This window comes from Excalfactoria chinensis, chromosome 14 (assembly GCF_039878825.1).
Source record: "Excalfactoria chinensis isolate bCotChi1 chromosome 14, bCotChi1.hap2, whole genome shotgun sequence".
NCBI classification, from domain to species: Eukaryota; Metazoa; Chordata; class Aves; order Galliformes; family Phasianidae; genus Excalfactoria; species Excalfactoria chinensis.
Window position 1 is genome coordinate 11,701,180 of NC_092838.1, and position 16,658 is coordinate 11,717,837.

The 16,658-nt window shown below is 43.8% G+C and overlaps 1 protein-coding gene across 1 annotated transcript in view; it reads right to left on the minus strand.

Annotated features, from left to right (window-relative positions):
• FAM20C (FAM20C golgi associated secretory pathway kinase) overlaps positions 1-16,658 on the minus strand; it is a 53,746-nt gene that overhangs the window by 10,235 nt on the left and 26,853 nt on the right. Inside the window, exons 4-5 of the mRNA XM_072349486.1 lie at positions 2,638-2,730; positions 748-863 (exon numbers count right to left, since the gene is read on the minus strand). Coding sequence (XP_072205587.1) covers positions 748-863; positions 2,638-2,730 — 209 coding nt within the window. The remainder of the gene's footprint in view (positions 1-747; positions 864-2,637; positions 2,731-16,658) is intronic.

Here is a 16,658-nt window from a genome sequence, read left to right on the forward strand (position 1 = left end):
AGCCTGAACCTCAACATTTTAACACCCCAGATGATCCGTTTGACTGTCTTCACCTATTTTTGTTTATTCTGGGAGCAGGATGGGCTTTTACCTCGTATTTGTACAGCTCCCACCCCGTGGAGCTCTGTCCTTGGCTAGGGCCACTGGCCTGGGCCTGGGCCAGTCCTCAAAGCAGGTTCAAGGGCTGGGACCAATTCAGATCAGTTCTATTCTAGACTCCGCACAGCACTGAATGTGAGCTGGAAGCGGGATACATTACGCATCTGCTTCATTTTGTTTCAGACTCCTCTTGTAATAAAAACCAAGGTATGTGACTCTGAGAAAAGGAGGCTTTGGTCCTCCAGTAAAAAACAAGAAATAAATGCATATGACCACCAAAAGTGACAGCTCACACAGCACTAGAAAAAAAGGGTCTAAATAACTAATGGGCTGAGTAATAAGGTTTTGGGTAAACTGAGAGTAACAGAAGAAATTGCTTTAGAAATTGCTCTGCGTAAAACATTCGTTGAGCACGTTGCTTTTGTGAAAATAAAAGCTTGTCTCTGTGGATAATTTGTCAAGGGGAAAGGCACTCAATTCAAAACAATAAAGTCTTCTTTGTATGCTATGTCTCCACATTTATATTTATTCAAAGGTCTAGAAGACAGTTCTATTAGAAATATCTGAGCAATTAAGCAATCTACACATTGCTCCCTTAAGTACGTGTTCAGCGGGATAGAAAGAACACAGTGTTGTTTCCAGGACTACCTGGTGAGATGAAAAACGTCCTCCACAGCTTCTTGTCGCGAGTAACATCTCGTATCTCCCTTGTCATGTTAACCAGTCTACCTGCAACTGGTGGGACGCGACGGAAGTCCAGGATCCTGGGAGAAAAGGAGAAGAAGCAGTTTAGGTAAAGGATTAAAACACAACTATGTTAGGTTTCAGGAAGGCTCATCACACTCTGAAGGCACATTAATCTGGGGCCTCTAAGGAGTGAAAAGCCCATCAGCTTTAAACTTGATCATCTGTCTGATACTATGCTACAAAATACATCGTGACTATTATCAGCTCTGACTCACCTGCATAGTATGGAGCAGACACAGAGCAGTGTGGAGACATGATGTCCCATGGGAAAAAAAAGAACAGTGACATAAAATTCTAGAAAGAAGAGACAGGAGGGACTTGGTTTCCACCTGGTGCCAATTCAGGGTTGTCACAACATGCTTTTTGCCCACAAATGTTTTAGTGACTGGATGAATGGGATTTCAGCCTCTTTCTTCCATGAACACCATCTAATAAACCTGTAAAGTAGTCTTTTTTTTCTTTTTTTTCCTTTTTTTTTTTTTTCCTGACAGTCTTCGTATTTGTTTCATTTATTTCCTTCAGCTCCTCCCTGTTTCAGTACCCTCATACCAATACAAACAACCTCCCTGAAATTAAACAGTTTCCCACAGGCAAAGCCTGGAGAAAGAGCCTTTCTCAACCACAAACTCCCCAGCTTTAGTGGGTCATTAAAATCTCCCTATGAAGCAGTGCCATTAGACACAGTAAAAGAGCAAAGTCTCCATACAAAGCCTCCCCATAGGTGGGATTTTTATGTCCACTCTACTGATAGGATTTTCTACACTGGGTAGCAACTGCTTTTTCTGCTTAACATGTGGATGTTTAGCATTACTCCCTGCAGGAACTCCATTAATGCCTTTTACTACAGCACCATCTGCTTAAAATGGCAATATAAAATATAAAACAGAGGGGATCAGCACCAAGATCAACATTAAAATACAGAAGACCCTTTAAGGATGTGACCAAGATGGCTCTGCATGGCCAGTCTACTCTGTGCCACCCACATACATGTTCCCTCATCCTGACCATCAAACCAGAAGGCATCAATACTCCATGCACCTCTAAACAATCTGTGGCCCAAAGCTTCAGACTTCTGCAAGGATCTTTCTTGGCACTGCAGACTGTGAAAAAAGCTTCAGTTCTAACTCAGCCTGTGAAATGCAATGCTTTGTAGCCTTTTTGTCACTAATTCCTCGTTAATAATTAATTCTTGCTCCTAACGTGGGCTGGCTGAGACTGTCCTCAGTCCATTTCCAACACAGCCCACACTATTTCTGCTTCGAGGACATTTTCAGCTAACAGGAACATGAGATGACCATCAGCATCCTCTCTGTCCTCCTGATATGGGATAGCCCTAGCTTCTGGCTGTGACACCAGGACTCCTTTCCTATGGCAGTTACTCTCCTCTGAACACTCAGGAGATTCCCCATGCCTCACTTGGATTTGCCCATCCTGGAGCTGATTGGGGTGAGCCAGATTCCCATTGTGCTTATGCTACCTCTCTCCCAGGAGATGGCTTCTCCCACAAGCACTTGGCGATCACGAAGAAAATTACTTTCTCAGCCTCCTTTTGGGAGCATTTCTCTTCCTTTTTGAAAATTACTGCTCGGTTTCTCACTCCCAGAGCAAGTCACATTTCCTGATCATTAATCTACCATTTCATTATCTCCTATTTCTTTTCTTCATGGCTTTTGCCCACTTTTGTTCCATGTTCCCCCTTTTAAAAAGTAATTCAGTTACAGAGCTGGGCAAGTGCATAAACTTACTGCAATATTCCCACTTTTTCTTTTAATACAAATCCATTTTACTTGCCTGTCCAAATGAAATGCTGCTATTTCTGCATTATGTCTTTCATAGTCTGAGAAATAAAAAAAATCAGGTGGGGTTTCTTGTTCTCTGGTTTGCCTGCAAAGAAAAACAAGGGAAGTGTTTTAATGAAGGGTTAGCATTCCTAAGGAGCAGCACTCAGACATCAGCGTGTTGTTCAGGGGTTCAGTGTTGTTTGCTTACTGGAAGGCCTTTAAATACTTCATGTGTGCACTATTTGTCACGTAGCCTTCATTTCAAGTTCTGTTTTAAATTACTGTAACAAAAAATAGGATTCCAAGACTCGTGCACACAGGCTGCTGTCATACAAGCTCCTCCACTCAAGGCTCTCGCTCTATTTAACAAGATCTATTTTATCACTCTCAAACATTTCATTAGTGATAGCAGTGAAGACAATGCCATTTCATTAAATTATCATTAACCGTAATTATGAAATTTCCAAAAGTAATAACATTTTTTCTTTCATCTCTGGGAGCCGTGCAGCTCCTATCTAAAATATGACTCTCCCTTTGTATTTCTTGGAGCCAAAAGTGACATGTTTTTCTCATTTCAGAAGAAATGGGATCATTGCAGTTTGACGGCCACGACACATGTCATGTTTCAAAGAACATTAACAAGCCCATGTTCCTAAGAAGATGCAGAATTTGTTGTTTCCTCAGCATAAGAAACAATAAAAAATGTCATTCTGATGGAAAGAGAAAGGCTAAAGATTGAACACCGAACTCCGTGGCAAACAGAAAGCTCTGCATGACAGGAGCAAATCTGCCTCATTTTAGGCAATTTCCAGTCCTGATGGCTTTTGGATGGAGAGCAACACATGCAGTTGACCAATACAATATCAGGGCCCCACCAAAATCTGCACCATATTCTATTTGAAGTTTTAAACATGAAATATGGACTGCAAAGCTGTTCTGTAGAACATCTGCAAGGGAGGACAGTTACCTAGAAGAGGAAAGTGTAATTTTCCCAAGCACTTTCTCATTCTGTGCTGTTCCAGGTGGCCAGCTGACAGCTCATGCATCACCCGTGCTACACACCAGCCATTAAAACACGTGCTCACTTCCACAAAGACCATGATATCCCAGCCTACAGCAGAGCGCTGGAACCAGATGACCTTTAAGCCTTCCAACCCAAGCCGCAACATGATTCTAGGATTCCATGGTAAGTGCTGAACTATTGCCATCACAGAGAGAACATCCAGGTATTTGGTGGGTCCAGTATAACAGGAAGTCAGAGGGGCAGAAGGTCAGAAAGTAGAAAATAATATTGTGCTTTGTCTTCACCATACGTGGAAAGAGAAAGGATAGCGTGTACAAGGAGGGAAACAGAGGGTCCAAAACCTGAGGCAAGTCACATTGGGTGCTGAGTAAGGAAGGTGAAAGCTAGGAGAGCTGCAGGCTTCCTGGATATATTCCCCCCAAAAATGAAGAAATGAGCCTTAAAAATAAATGCAAAGAAAAAGGTTATGATATTTCTGTTAGGCAGAAATTATGAGTCTGTATATAACTTTCCCTCCCTTCCAGATTTTAAAACAGTCAATTGCTTCAACAAACCAGAGTAAAAAAAGACTCATCCTAAGCCTCTGCAAACTTTACACATATCAGCACAGCTGATAAAGAGGCAGAAAATATTATTAATTAGCTAATCAATGCCATCTGCTTTTTATCTCCAAACGACTTTAAACATGTCATGGCTGTTTCTTTACAAGAAAATCTTGCTCTGGAAAATGAGACTTAAAAGAAAGGGTCAATCTGAATCTTGCAAGCACAGCTCTTCCCACCGCCCCACGATGGCCCCCAATGCGCTGGGCAGTTGGAACATCACAACCAGGATGCTCTGGTCTCTCTCATTTCATTTTCCTCTTTGTTCCCTGCCACCCCTGGCAATGGTTGGAGATATTATTTGCTTTCAAGTAAGTACAGCTCTCCTGCAGGCTTCTGCTTGTTTGTATGTACTTCTGTCATAGTGTGTTATTGAATGGTGGCATGGGCAAACCCTCCTAGAAAATCATGAACTTGACTGTCCCTAAAACTTTCAAAAACGGATACCCAATTGGCAGTGCAATCTAAACAATGGAAATACTGTGTTTCTTTTAAGCCTGACTAAAGAACATGTAACAAAGTTGTATGTTCCTTCAGTGCTTCGGGTGTTTCACTCTCGTCATGAACAGATGAACACTCACCACTGTTCATCACAGTCACCACGGGCTGTGCCCACAGGCATGGCACCCACTTTGCTGTTTCTGGGCAGTGCTGGGTACTTCTGAATGAAGACTGGAGTGAAACTCTCTGAAATAACCTTGAGAAATCCCTTTGCATAACAGGATGCAATATTCCACTTAAAAGAAGGAGAATCTTGCTCTTTGGATCTAACCTAAGCAGGCTACAGTTCTATTCAAACAAATTATCATTAATTTGATGTCTGCAGCAGCTCCTAAAGAGCTGCTAAACCACCAGCAGATGCCAGCATGTGTGATGACCATTGCCTTCAGTACAGTACTGCATTTGAAAGGTCTAATGCAGTGCTGAACTGATGGAGTCAGTGGACCATTAGGAATGGCTCCTGTAGTGTTAAAAGGATACCTACATCATAACCATAACCTTGATTGTTTTGTTTAAGTAAATTTGTAAATGATTTTATTATATTTGATAACTCGATCGGTTTAATGTGTGCAGTCTAATCAGCACCCAGTTTGCTGTTAGTTCTTTTAATAATCTCCTTACATGTACACACAGTCTTTGGCCTTGCACACCTGATGTGTGTAGGGAGCAGTGGGAAATTTGAGGACTCTATGAAGCAAAGCCTGCTGTCAGTAACACAGGTGGGGCAGTCAGCAAGCACAGCAGTTACTCGGTTACTCTAGCACAACAGCCTCAGTCTCTACTGAAAAGGCTGGGAAAGGAGCGTGCGCTCTGAGCCAGAGTCAATTAAAATATCTTATAAAACAACACTGGAGCTGATCCATCCCACAGCATGTTTTAAATCAGAGCTGCATTTTAAGGAAAAAAAAAAACAACCAACAACCTAAAGACAATCCCAAGCCAGAAACCCCTCTCTGTTATTTTATCACCCGGTGGTTATTGAAGGCTGCTGCCTAATAAAAGGACACGTGCAGCAAAGTATTTGAGCACACAGACCAATACACCAGACGCTCACACAATGCTTGTGTCTGATGGACAGCAAACCCCAGAGCATGCAGGACTCAGTCCTGCACACATTGGCAACAGTGGGAGAGCGCTTCTGGCTGCGGCTCTTATTTTGCAAACAGTTGGAATCTGGTGATCCTCTCTTTGGAGGAGGATTTGGCAGATATTGCTAACGGCAGGCTGGGAAGCTCTGGAGGAGAGACAGATGGAGGTCTGTTGGTGCTGCACACAGTTAAAAATTACACAGTGGCACCAGACCAATTACTGCATGAGGAAAAGACAAATCAGCCCCGGTAACGCTCATAGGGGAGGAATAAGAACTAAGGGGAAAGCAAAGCCCATGAAAATTTCCCAACTTGGAGAAATCACAGGAAGTAAGGAAGGATTTTAAACAGGATAAGAACACATCTGCACGATCAGATGGAACTGTCTGAGCTTGCAGCTGGAAGAGCAAGTCATGCCTGAGAACAGAAGCAACAGAGGTACTGTGCTAAATGGACGCGGTCGTGAGTAAATTGGGTCAGCTCACTCTGACCGTGGCTGGGACCTGTTGTGGTGCTCAGGAGTTTCTGGATAAGCCAACACAGTGATGTGTGTGCGGGTGTAACTGCAGAGCCCCAAGTTTTTTATTCTATGTTTCTGCAAGCCATTGTTGGCCAACTTTGCCCAAACTCAGTATTATTCATTTCTTGGATTCTTGTTAGTTGTTTTTTTTACAAAGCTCATCAGCACGCTGAGGCTGCAGGCTCTGTGACATTTCAGGAAGCACTATTAGGATACCTTTAGCATGGAAATCTCTGTTTAGCTTCCAGGATCTCCTGCGTGCACCTGCCTAAATTACCAGGTTTAATCCCCGCGAGGGCCACGCATTGCTCGAAAGAATCTTCCCTCAGTGCCAGACTTCCTCTGCACTGGAGGGATCCTATTATCTGTGCAGCATCCAGAAAGCCAGAAACTAGGGCAAACAGCCCAATCTGACTCAATTGCTATTCTGACAGACACACTGTCTTCCTGTGCCCCAGTCCAAGGTATTTCAGGACACCTTGGTCTCAAAGGCGCGTAGCTCAGCTAATCAAAGGACACACTGATGACTGCAAAACAGCTCCTCCTAACAAGGCTGTGCTCCTACTCCCACATGTAATCAGGGGAATCAGCAAAAGGGATTACGGATGATTAGGGATCTCGGGTCTGCAGCAGAGAGGGGTCAGCTTGGGTTGTTTTGGAAGACAGAGACCCTGATCCTTCTGGGGAAATCTGGCAGCTGCAAAATGCAGCAAGAACGTAAGTGGGGAAGGAGGCACAGTAAGTGCATTGGCAGGGATAAAGCTAACATTGCTAAGAGAGCAATGTGGTTATGGGAAAAGAGAACTGGAGATTAGCCGGGTCTACCCACAGTTACAGGTCTCTACTCTCCCATGGAAAGCTGCTTTCCTCTATTCCTGTTAAGGTGCATAACTACCTGCTGTGGAGCCAAATTGAAGGCTTGACAGTTAATATCCAGTATTATCTAAATGATAAAATACAGTTAGCACAGGGGCTAACCCAGGAAGAACCAGGGACTTCTTGTGTTCAGAAGCACCGTGTGGGTCTTTGGCGTTGCTTTTACACCAGTAATCAATTGATGTAACCACAGATGCTCCACCAAGTCCAGAAAGCCCTTCTGGCGCAGACAGGCAGGTAAATCCGCAGCCTAGGAACTTCTTTGTAGTATGGAAAACACAGACTGAGAGTCTGGTGTCTGCTTGCAGGATTTTCTCCCCCCCCCCGCAACCCTTGTGTCAAATTGGATTGTGCAGCACTGGGATCCAGAGTGCCCTGAGATAATCTAAGGCGTATTATTCTAACTGAAGGAGGCAGCCCGTGGAAAAAAATGAAGAGAGAAACAGAACAATGTCTCTGAGGCTTCTGCAGTGCTAAGGAGCACACTTAGGTTTTGCATGCAAAGTCCTATCACCAGGGAGAGCTTTCCATGCATTTGGCACCAGTTAGAACAGGTGGAAAAAATGCCACTTAATTTTAGAATACATTTTAGTAGTTTAATAAGTCCTTAGGAAGATAAATGACACTGCTAATGCAGTTACATCTACAGTAGCAGAGCTATCTGGTGCCTGTTTCCGACTCCTTATGGAGTCTTGGCAGCTGATGGTTTTGGCTTTATCAAAGTGCTCTGCTGCAAAAAGCACTCCCAGGAACGATATGAGCTGTTTACAAGAGCAGAATATGGTCCAGAAAATGAGTGGCCAATCCAGGAATGCAAAGACATGAGTTTTAAGTGATACAGGAAAGATGTTTGGCCCATGTCATTGCTCTCATCCAAACAACAATATGGGCCTCTGCAGAATATTTAGGTTTCTCCCATTTAAGCTAGCACTTCTGCAGCTAGAAAAACGAGAGAGTATTTACTGTGGCAGAAAGACAGAAATTCGCAGAGGGATGTGCTAGGAATAGGAATAATTAGCAAACCGCCAAAAGGATAAATACTGAGATGATGCTATTGCATGCCAGCCCCGGAGTGCTTTTCTCCAGAGAAGACAAGGAGAGCTTGACAGCAGCACATGCTCAAGGACCAGTCAGAGCCAGAGAACTGGCAAACTTCTAAGACAGTGCATAACAATGAGCTTCAAAAAGAGCATTTGTATGTATGAGCATCTCTTTACCTGGCACAGGAGGGTACTGGGGGGAGGAGAGAAAGAAAATCCTCAGGGAATCAGCATACTGAAGAAGTTTTTTTCCATTTCCGATTGCAAAGACAAAGGAAAAAGGCTCAGGAGGTCACCTACCCCAACCCCTGGCCCCAAGGCGAGATCAGCCTGACCCAAACCATTCTTGACAGGCATTGCTGTAACGCGGTCTTCAAAACATCCCCTTCCCTGTCCCATGGCTACTGCCCTCTCCTCCTTGTCCCCACATGCTGGCCTCTCTTCTTGCACACTTCCTCTCCGTCTTCCCCTCCTTGCCCCACGACCAAAGCAAAGCCATCGCATCGGACTTGCTGCAGCATAACTGAGTGCCTTCCTGAGGAATGAATACATGTAAGAGATTTGCCATAGTGACTGGCTCCCATTCCTGAAAAGCACATCCCAAAGCTGAGACCCAGGAACCACACCTAAATGCCTTTATATCCCTCTGCTCAGAGACCCCTTCTTTAGGGAATGATGAACCATTCATCTATTTCTAATCCATTACAGTTCTCTCCAAACCAAGGCCTTGAAATACTGACTTTTGCCTTTCCTCTCAAAACCAGCACTGTTTCTAGTAGACAAGGAAGCAACCTCTGATTCCTTGACACAGATCAAGGAGTTTGGGAAAAGGGTTTGCAAAACTGCAACCTGGCTCAAAGCATCGTCAGGAAAAGGCTCCTGCCAGGCTGTACATGAGAATATATCACTTGTGAGATACACAGCAGATTTCCACCTGAGCAAAACACAAGCTGCCCCTCCTGACTACACAGGCAGATAGGATGCGAAGGAATGAATAATCAAAGTAACTAGAAGGATCTGAGATTACGAAAGATTTCTTTATTCTCCAATAAAGATAAAAAATACAATAAAACCAGACATTTTCCTCCACCCTGGGGCTTTTCTGTTCCTTCTAGAGATCTGGATTTGGTACTAATGTCTCAAAAGGCACCCTCTCTATACCATCACCTTTACTGACATTGTGCTGACAGTAGAGTCAAGGCATTATCTCACCAATCATCATTTCACTGTCTACCAGCTCAGGAGAACAACTATCTTTTTTCATTCATTCTCTTATGCTTTAGGATACGTTCAACATGCAGAGAATCTTTGATCACTATAAAATACACACTGAGTTTGATCAACCAGGAAAACTTCTTTCAGCAGTTCTGAATATTACCTCCAGTGCTGCCCAGTGAGTGGCTGCCTGTCGTGGGAGAAGCAAATGGAAAAATATCACTGGTGAAAGCATGTTTGTCAGGATGCTGCACTGTTTGGTGCAGCAGGCAGCAGTCCCTTTCCCCTTCCTCAGCTAGAGGGGATATCTGATTCACAGCTCTTTATTACTATTATTAACTGTTATAATTAATTATTATTATTGTGTAGTTAGAAGATGTCTGGAAAGAAAGCCAGGTAAAATGCTGTTACAAAGCAGGTAACATGAGAGCAGAACTCCAGCACTACCAAACTCCAGGCAAATGCACACAGGTATACTTTATGTATTGCCCAACACTTTCACCACTGCCTTCTACCTCCATTGGGGTACAGGATGCATTGAGATCAGACAGGCAGGATCTTTCTCTGTAATACTTGCTTATATTTCCCCCTTGCCCCCCAGATATCTCAAAATGCAGGCACTGTGCAAGCATGCAAGTTTAAAAGACTTAAAATTAGATGAGTTTTTCTAGCTCCTCTCATTTTATGGGATAGTGTGGTCTCAGTTATAATCGAATCGGAGCATCACTGAACACCAGGGTAAGTGCAGACCTTCCCTCATGCTTTTCATGACTGCTTCTGGAAGCCATGTGCAAAGCTGCTTCTGCTGTACATATCAATGCTGTACATGTGGCTGCTTCAGGGGCTGAAATGTGTGCTTCCAAAATTAGAAGCTCGTGTCTCCACACACCTTGATTTAAAGAAGCCTGCTGTCCGTGCAGGTATAGAATCTGTTCCGCTCCACTGATAGCACAGGAGCTGACACAGAAGCAGAAACTGCAGGTGTGCAAATATGTGGGACTCGCTGCAATTCCCCTTCATCTCCCTTTTTTTGGGGGATGCTGATGTGGAGACGGGATGTGGGATGGAGAATGAACAGATGTCACTGTCCCGGTGGCTAAATGATGGGGCACAATGCCTAGGATGTTTTTATTCCCATCCAAAAAATGCAAGGCTTGTACAGAAAAACAAATGAGTCACAGTGTGCAGAGAACAGAAAGTTCTGGGAAGCTCCTGTCACTAATTCACTCTGCAGATAAAAGAAAAAATAAAGTACTTAATGCAGAAATAAGGTTTGATTCATCCCTGAGATAGAAACTTGCCTCAATGTACAGGAGCTGAAAGATGAAGAGGTACTCAACAGCACCAGAGACCAGGCCCCAGCACCAACATTAACACGGTCAATGCTGTTGCCACAGCAGGGAAGAAAAGACTCACAGCGATTAAATAAGCAAGAGAGATAATTAATGAAGAGCTGCGGTGATAGTTTGTGCTGTTCTTTAAGGTCTCTTCATTACCTCTGTACCGCTGTGGCTGTTTTCTGCCCAGCCTTTCCAATCTGGATTTGCCTGTGCTCCTGGATGAGCGGTGTGAGCATTTTTGCCATGCCAAGCCCATGAAATCTGTCATCTTCCCCCTTGATTTATCCCTCGGAGGCTCAGCCTTACACTGCCTGCTGGCCATAAATTGCAGACGCGAAAAACGATCCAGCTGCAGAAACTATTTCTGAAAAGGCACTCAGTGCAAGCAGGGCTCAGTGTGAGCCCAGGTACTGCCAGCCTCTCCTCAGGAGAAAAGCTGCACAGTGTTTTCTGCAGAGAAGGTTTTACAATATCGAACATTTTTAGAGCGCGGGAGGAAAAACCGGCATGAAATTAGAAGTCTGAAGCATTTCTTCTGCCCTGAGAAGGATTTTAAAGATGTCTGCGGTCATTAAAGGCAGGGATTTAAAGGAACAATAACATTAAGTGTATCAGAAGCATCGCGGAGCTCAAATTTCTTGGATTTTTTTTTCTCTTTTCTTTTTCTGCACAGGATGTAAATGCCATTGAAACCTCAGGGTTCACAGAGAGTTGGAAAATTAATTACTCTGAAGCTGATACATTGATACGTAACATTCTGTACGTCACTTTTACTCATTTCTAGTAAGCTCCTCTTCAAAATATCTCAGGAAGCAAGAAAACAGCAGCCCCATTTTTTCAGCAAAAGCTGCAAAACATGGAGCTATTAAGGATTCAGCTCTGCCCTAAGCAAAGCACTCTAGCCTCATTAAGCACATGCTTAACTTTGGGCATGCATATAGTCAGTGAACTATGCTGTCCTTGACAGTCAGGCGCAGACTTAATACTTCCTTGGAGCTCTTTTGTGCTCAGCACTTTGCAAGAACAAGGCAGTGATGAGCGGGATCCCAGGAGCAGCTCTCCCCCTTTGCTTCCAGATTCAGGGCTGTTTTCTCCTTTTTCTTCCACCCCTGACAATGAGTACTTTGGGAAAAGCATGTAATTGCACCAGAAGTACAGATCAGCTTTGGCCATGGGCTTTAGTGGCACCCAGAGGTCACCTCTCAGGTTGATATAACCTATAACCAAATAACAGCGCCATCCAAAGCACTGCAAGACTGAGCCAACAATTTCCATTTAGTCCAAGGAGAAGTTGAGTGAACCAAATACTGATGGATTGGGAAGCCATGGGAAGACTGTAATTCAGCTGGAATCTCCTCTCTCTCTCCAATGAGACGTTTACAGCTCTTAAGGTGGTATAATGGGACAAAACCCAATGTGATGACACTTCTCAATTAGCCATACAATGAGGCCATCCTTTTATGTAGGAATAAATAAAAGGACACTCAGGGCTGTAGCCATGAAGTTCCAGTTTGATGGCATGGGTGACCTGTACATCTGCATTCGTACAGGGGAGTTCCATTTCCTCACAGACCCCAAAGAACTGTAACTCACATCACTCCATCCTCGCTCCCCTCCTCCCCGTGCAGACGCCAAGTGCTTTTGGCTTGTATTCACTATGGGATGTTGCTTTACACTGAATCAGGCTCCTAAGATTTCGCAGATAAATCGATATTGTCAAAAATCCGCAAGTGTGAACTGAAAGATTAAAAAAAGACAGCATAAAATCCCCATTTGTGGAGCAAGCACTGCACTGCCCAGCTGCTGCCAGCTGCGGCTCTCCAGGTCTGCATGCTGCTCTCCCCCCTGAGGCAAACAGAGCAGTGTCAGAACAGCACAGAGCACCTGAGGACGCTGTGCCACATCCGTGTGCTTGGTTATTCCGTCAGAGAACTGCAAGTTTTGCTTTTCCATCGTGTTTCAGTCCCGAATTCCAAGAATAATTATGCCACAGAGGATAGCAGGCATGTGGTTACTGTGAGCTAATCGCTCCCCAGGGCTGAGTGTTTCTAATTCCTCGGAGGTGTGATTTCCCAATAAAGCACATGCACCCCTGAACTCGTTACTGCGGCTATTAACATTCCTTAATGTGTGGCAAAGGGTGATGTGCCTCTCTGAGCTGGAAAGAAGATGTAATTGACTGTTTCAGACTACTTTGTGGTTACAAAAGAAAAGGGAATTGCTTTGATATGGTGAGGTATTTCATTGCCCCAGTAAAGGAAACTATTCCACCTCCCTCTTCTTTCTTTCCTCCCAGTTTTTACTCCTTTCTCATTACTACTCCTCCCATCAGCAACCACAATCTCTGTGAGGACCACTGAACTTATTTTATTCCCTAAGGAGCTTCATAAGTAACACTTTATTTTTCTTTCTTTCTTTTTTTAAATACTCTTTCTTCAATTTTTTTTTTTTAAATGCATTTTCTTCCCCCAAATAAATTCGCCTGAACAAGGAATACAGAAGAGCACTTTGCTGCTCACTGTTTCCCTGTGTAGGATGGGCCCAGACTCATGTTGCTCACTGGCACCAGCTCCATCCCACTGCCACGTCAAGGAACTGGGCAGCACATTTCTGAGGCTGGTTTCATAGATGCGTCATGAACATGTTCCTCTCTGCCTTAGTTGTTTATATATATTGCATAAATCATAGGATTCCATAGCTGGAAAAGACCACTAGGATGTCCTTCCATCAACCCATCCCCAACACGCCCACTAAGCCATGTCCCTAATGATATACGATGGGATGGGAGATCTATTTCAGAGATCAGTTGTTTTGCCTTATGAAATTATGAAAAGATCTCACTTTCCTCTAAACATCTCCTCTTTGAAGCTGGAAACTCTCAGTGCTAATCCATGTTTTATATTAGGGGCACTGCATGACTCACACATTAGATTGGAAATTACACATCAGGGTCCTTCCAGCTTGTTAAATGTCTGGACTAGGAGTGGGTTAATACTCTGCAGCCCCCAGGGAGTCCCTGTGCTACTCCAGGGGAAAAATCAAGCTGTGTTAGCATCTCCTCCCTCTCATGCCTTTGCACAGGGAAGGAGCATCTTAACCTCCTGGCCTCTGCATGGGCCCAGTGCTGGAGGCTGCAGTGGAGTGAGAGAAGCAGAGCAGCACTGCTGCCCATGCAGCCACAGCCCCTGATTTCATCCTGGCTAAAGAGAGAGCATTAAAAAACCTGAAAACCTGAAGCTGAAGGTTTTGCATTCATTGCAAGGACAGTAGATGCAAGATTTAAAAAGGGCTAAGTATTGTGGTTGTGGATTCCCTGTCCCTGGAAGGGAGATTAGTTTAGCCTAATATAAACCTAGGAGCCTAGCCACATTTAGGTTGTTCAGTAAGATAAGAAGATGTTGTGATAGAGCATGCAAGGGTTGGTAATGAAAGTAGAATCCAGGAAAACACTGTAGGAAAGATGAGAAGAGCAGAGGATGAGTGGGGAGGAAAGTCCTGCAAAAGATGTGCAGTAAAACATTGTGTGAGATGTCACCACTGCCAACTTTTTTATGGACCTAATTTACAACATGCAGCTGCTTTTCTCCAATTGTGCATGTCTGGCTGCTTCGCCTTGAATTTTTAACTGTGTTTAAATGTCAACAAAATATGAAGCTTATCTCCTGTACAGTCTGATAGATATATGTGCTCAACTCACATGAGTTTTGTGGGAGCCTGGTTTCAAAGAGAGGACAATGTTTTTCCAAAGGCAAGGGACCTTGTATTTCACTGTTTTCCTACCTTTTAATGTGAACCGTGAGGACAGGTATATGGTGTAGCAAAGTGATCCCAAGACTTAACCACTGAACCTCACTGTTTCTTTCCTTTAGTACTTCAGTACCCTGGGTCTGATCCAACTTTCCTTCTACTTAGTGAAAGGTCTCAGACTGTGGTTACAGTGACCTGGATCAGGAAATGCAGAGCCATGGGAGCCAGCCTACCCATGCTGAAATTCAAAGGCCAGTAAAGCCATGGGAAAAGCTCTCAGTGACTCCAGAGGAGTGTGGGTCTGATGCAGAATGAAGGGAACAACCCAAACAAGGCAGCTATGATAGTAAATTCCCCACTCTTGTCTGTGCCTGAATGTGAGGGGAAGAAGACGTAACATTTGCCGTTCGTGTTTAGTGTAAAGACGTCCTTGGCATCTTCCATAGCTCTTACTAATATGAAGGCAGAAGTAGGATTAAGCAAGAGTACTGCATAGCATCTTAAATTAACATTGGAGTCTTGACTCTGTACAAAACATGCTGCACATTTGACACCTTCAGGACTCAGATAATGGATAAAAAAGAATGTGCAGACCTTCTTGTACTTCAGTATAGATCCTTGAAATTCCCTTGCCAGCTGTGGCCAATAGGCTGCTATTACCAAATGCCTGAGTAAATTCCAGTAAAGTTGAGTGAAGATCTTCATTTTATCAAAATATTGATAGGAATGAAAGCTGTATTCTTTGCCTGGACACACTATTTTCCACGCAGCTCACAGGCAAAGACTTTATCTACCGAAATGCTCAACAGCAATATGAACATTAGGGAGGTGTTACAGGATTAGTTACAGACAGTCAAACTACTTTTGGACTGAATCAGCTTCTTGGTTGAAACAAGCAGAAGAGGTTAACAGAGAAAATAACAAAGTGGGTTTGCTCACCTACCAGCAAAATAACCAAAGGAAGGAATGCAGGATCAAGTTTTCCTTTCTCTATTCTATGCATAGGACAGAGTTATTTAGTTGTGCTTACAAACTAATGCTTTGACCTTTGATTTCCAGCACTGCACACACTGGAGCCATCCCATCCTATCAGTGACAGCCTTCACATTGGAGATTTCACCTCCATAACAGCTGTGTGGTCCAAGAGGACGAGATGAACTCCCTGCAGATCTTGGGGCATCACCAGCTCCTGCCCCACCAGTCATCCCTCCTCTAGCAGGGAACAGAATACGGAGCATTGTGAGCACTGGAGATGAAACAAGACACTTTGGGAAAGGCCTATAAAAAACAAGCACTCGATTGTTCTTAATCTTTTACACCCTGAGGAGGGCAAGAGGAAAAGAGAACAAACCACACCTGACACATTAATCTTCTGTCTCTGTGCTATTGGAAGGCACTGGAGTAACCTGTACAGACCAGATTAGACCTAAGCAGTCTCAGGCAGAGCTGGAAAAAGTGCTTTCCAAAAGCTCTGCAGTTGTACAGATTGCTTCACAGCTTGCTGGAAAGGATGAGAAGCAGTGGAGCATTTAGTGCAGCATCAGCCCAGTTCCTCCCCTCTAAATTATCTTCATTGGAAACCTCTTGTGAAGGCAGGCCTTTGAGGACATATTTACAGTTACAGCTTTTCTTTCCCAGCATAGAGTAAGCCTAGAAATGATACTCTACATTGGATTTCCTCCATAGCGGGCACACAAGCACTGCGGCTCAAACCTTCATGCCAACCTTCATGCCAAAATCGGATATGACCGTAACAGTTCAGTCCTGCCATGAGGTACATACTCAGTGCTCCCTGAGCCACAGCAAAGCTTCCCCCACATCTTGTAGTGTTGATTTTGCTAATGATTAATGTGCAGTTTTGTAAGTTTAATGAAGACACTGTTTCCGCTTATCTGCAGGTCAGATGGCAACTGCAAAACAACTTACTTGCTAGATGGCTGCAGAGTCCCTGCTGATACGTCTGCTTATTCATGCACAACGTGCATTTCCAAATAGGTGACATTACTAAATTATTTGCTTCTGCCTTACTATTTCATAAGTTTTAATGGTTTTCCATGCGTTTCATATTAGAAAGAAGG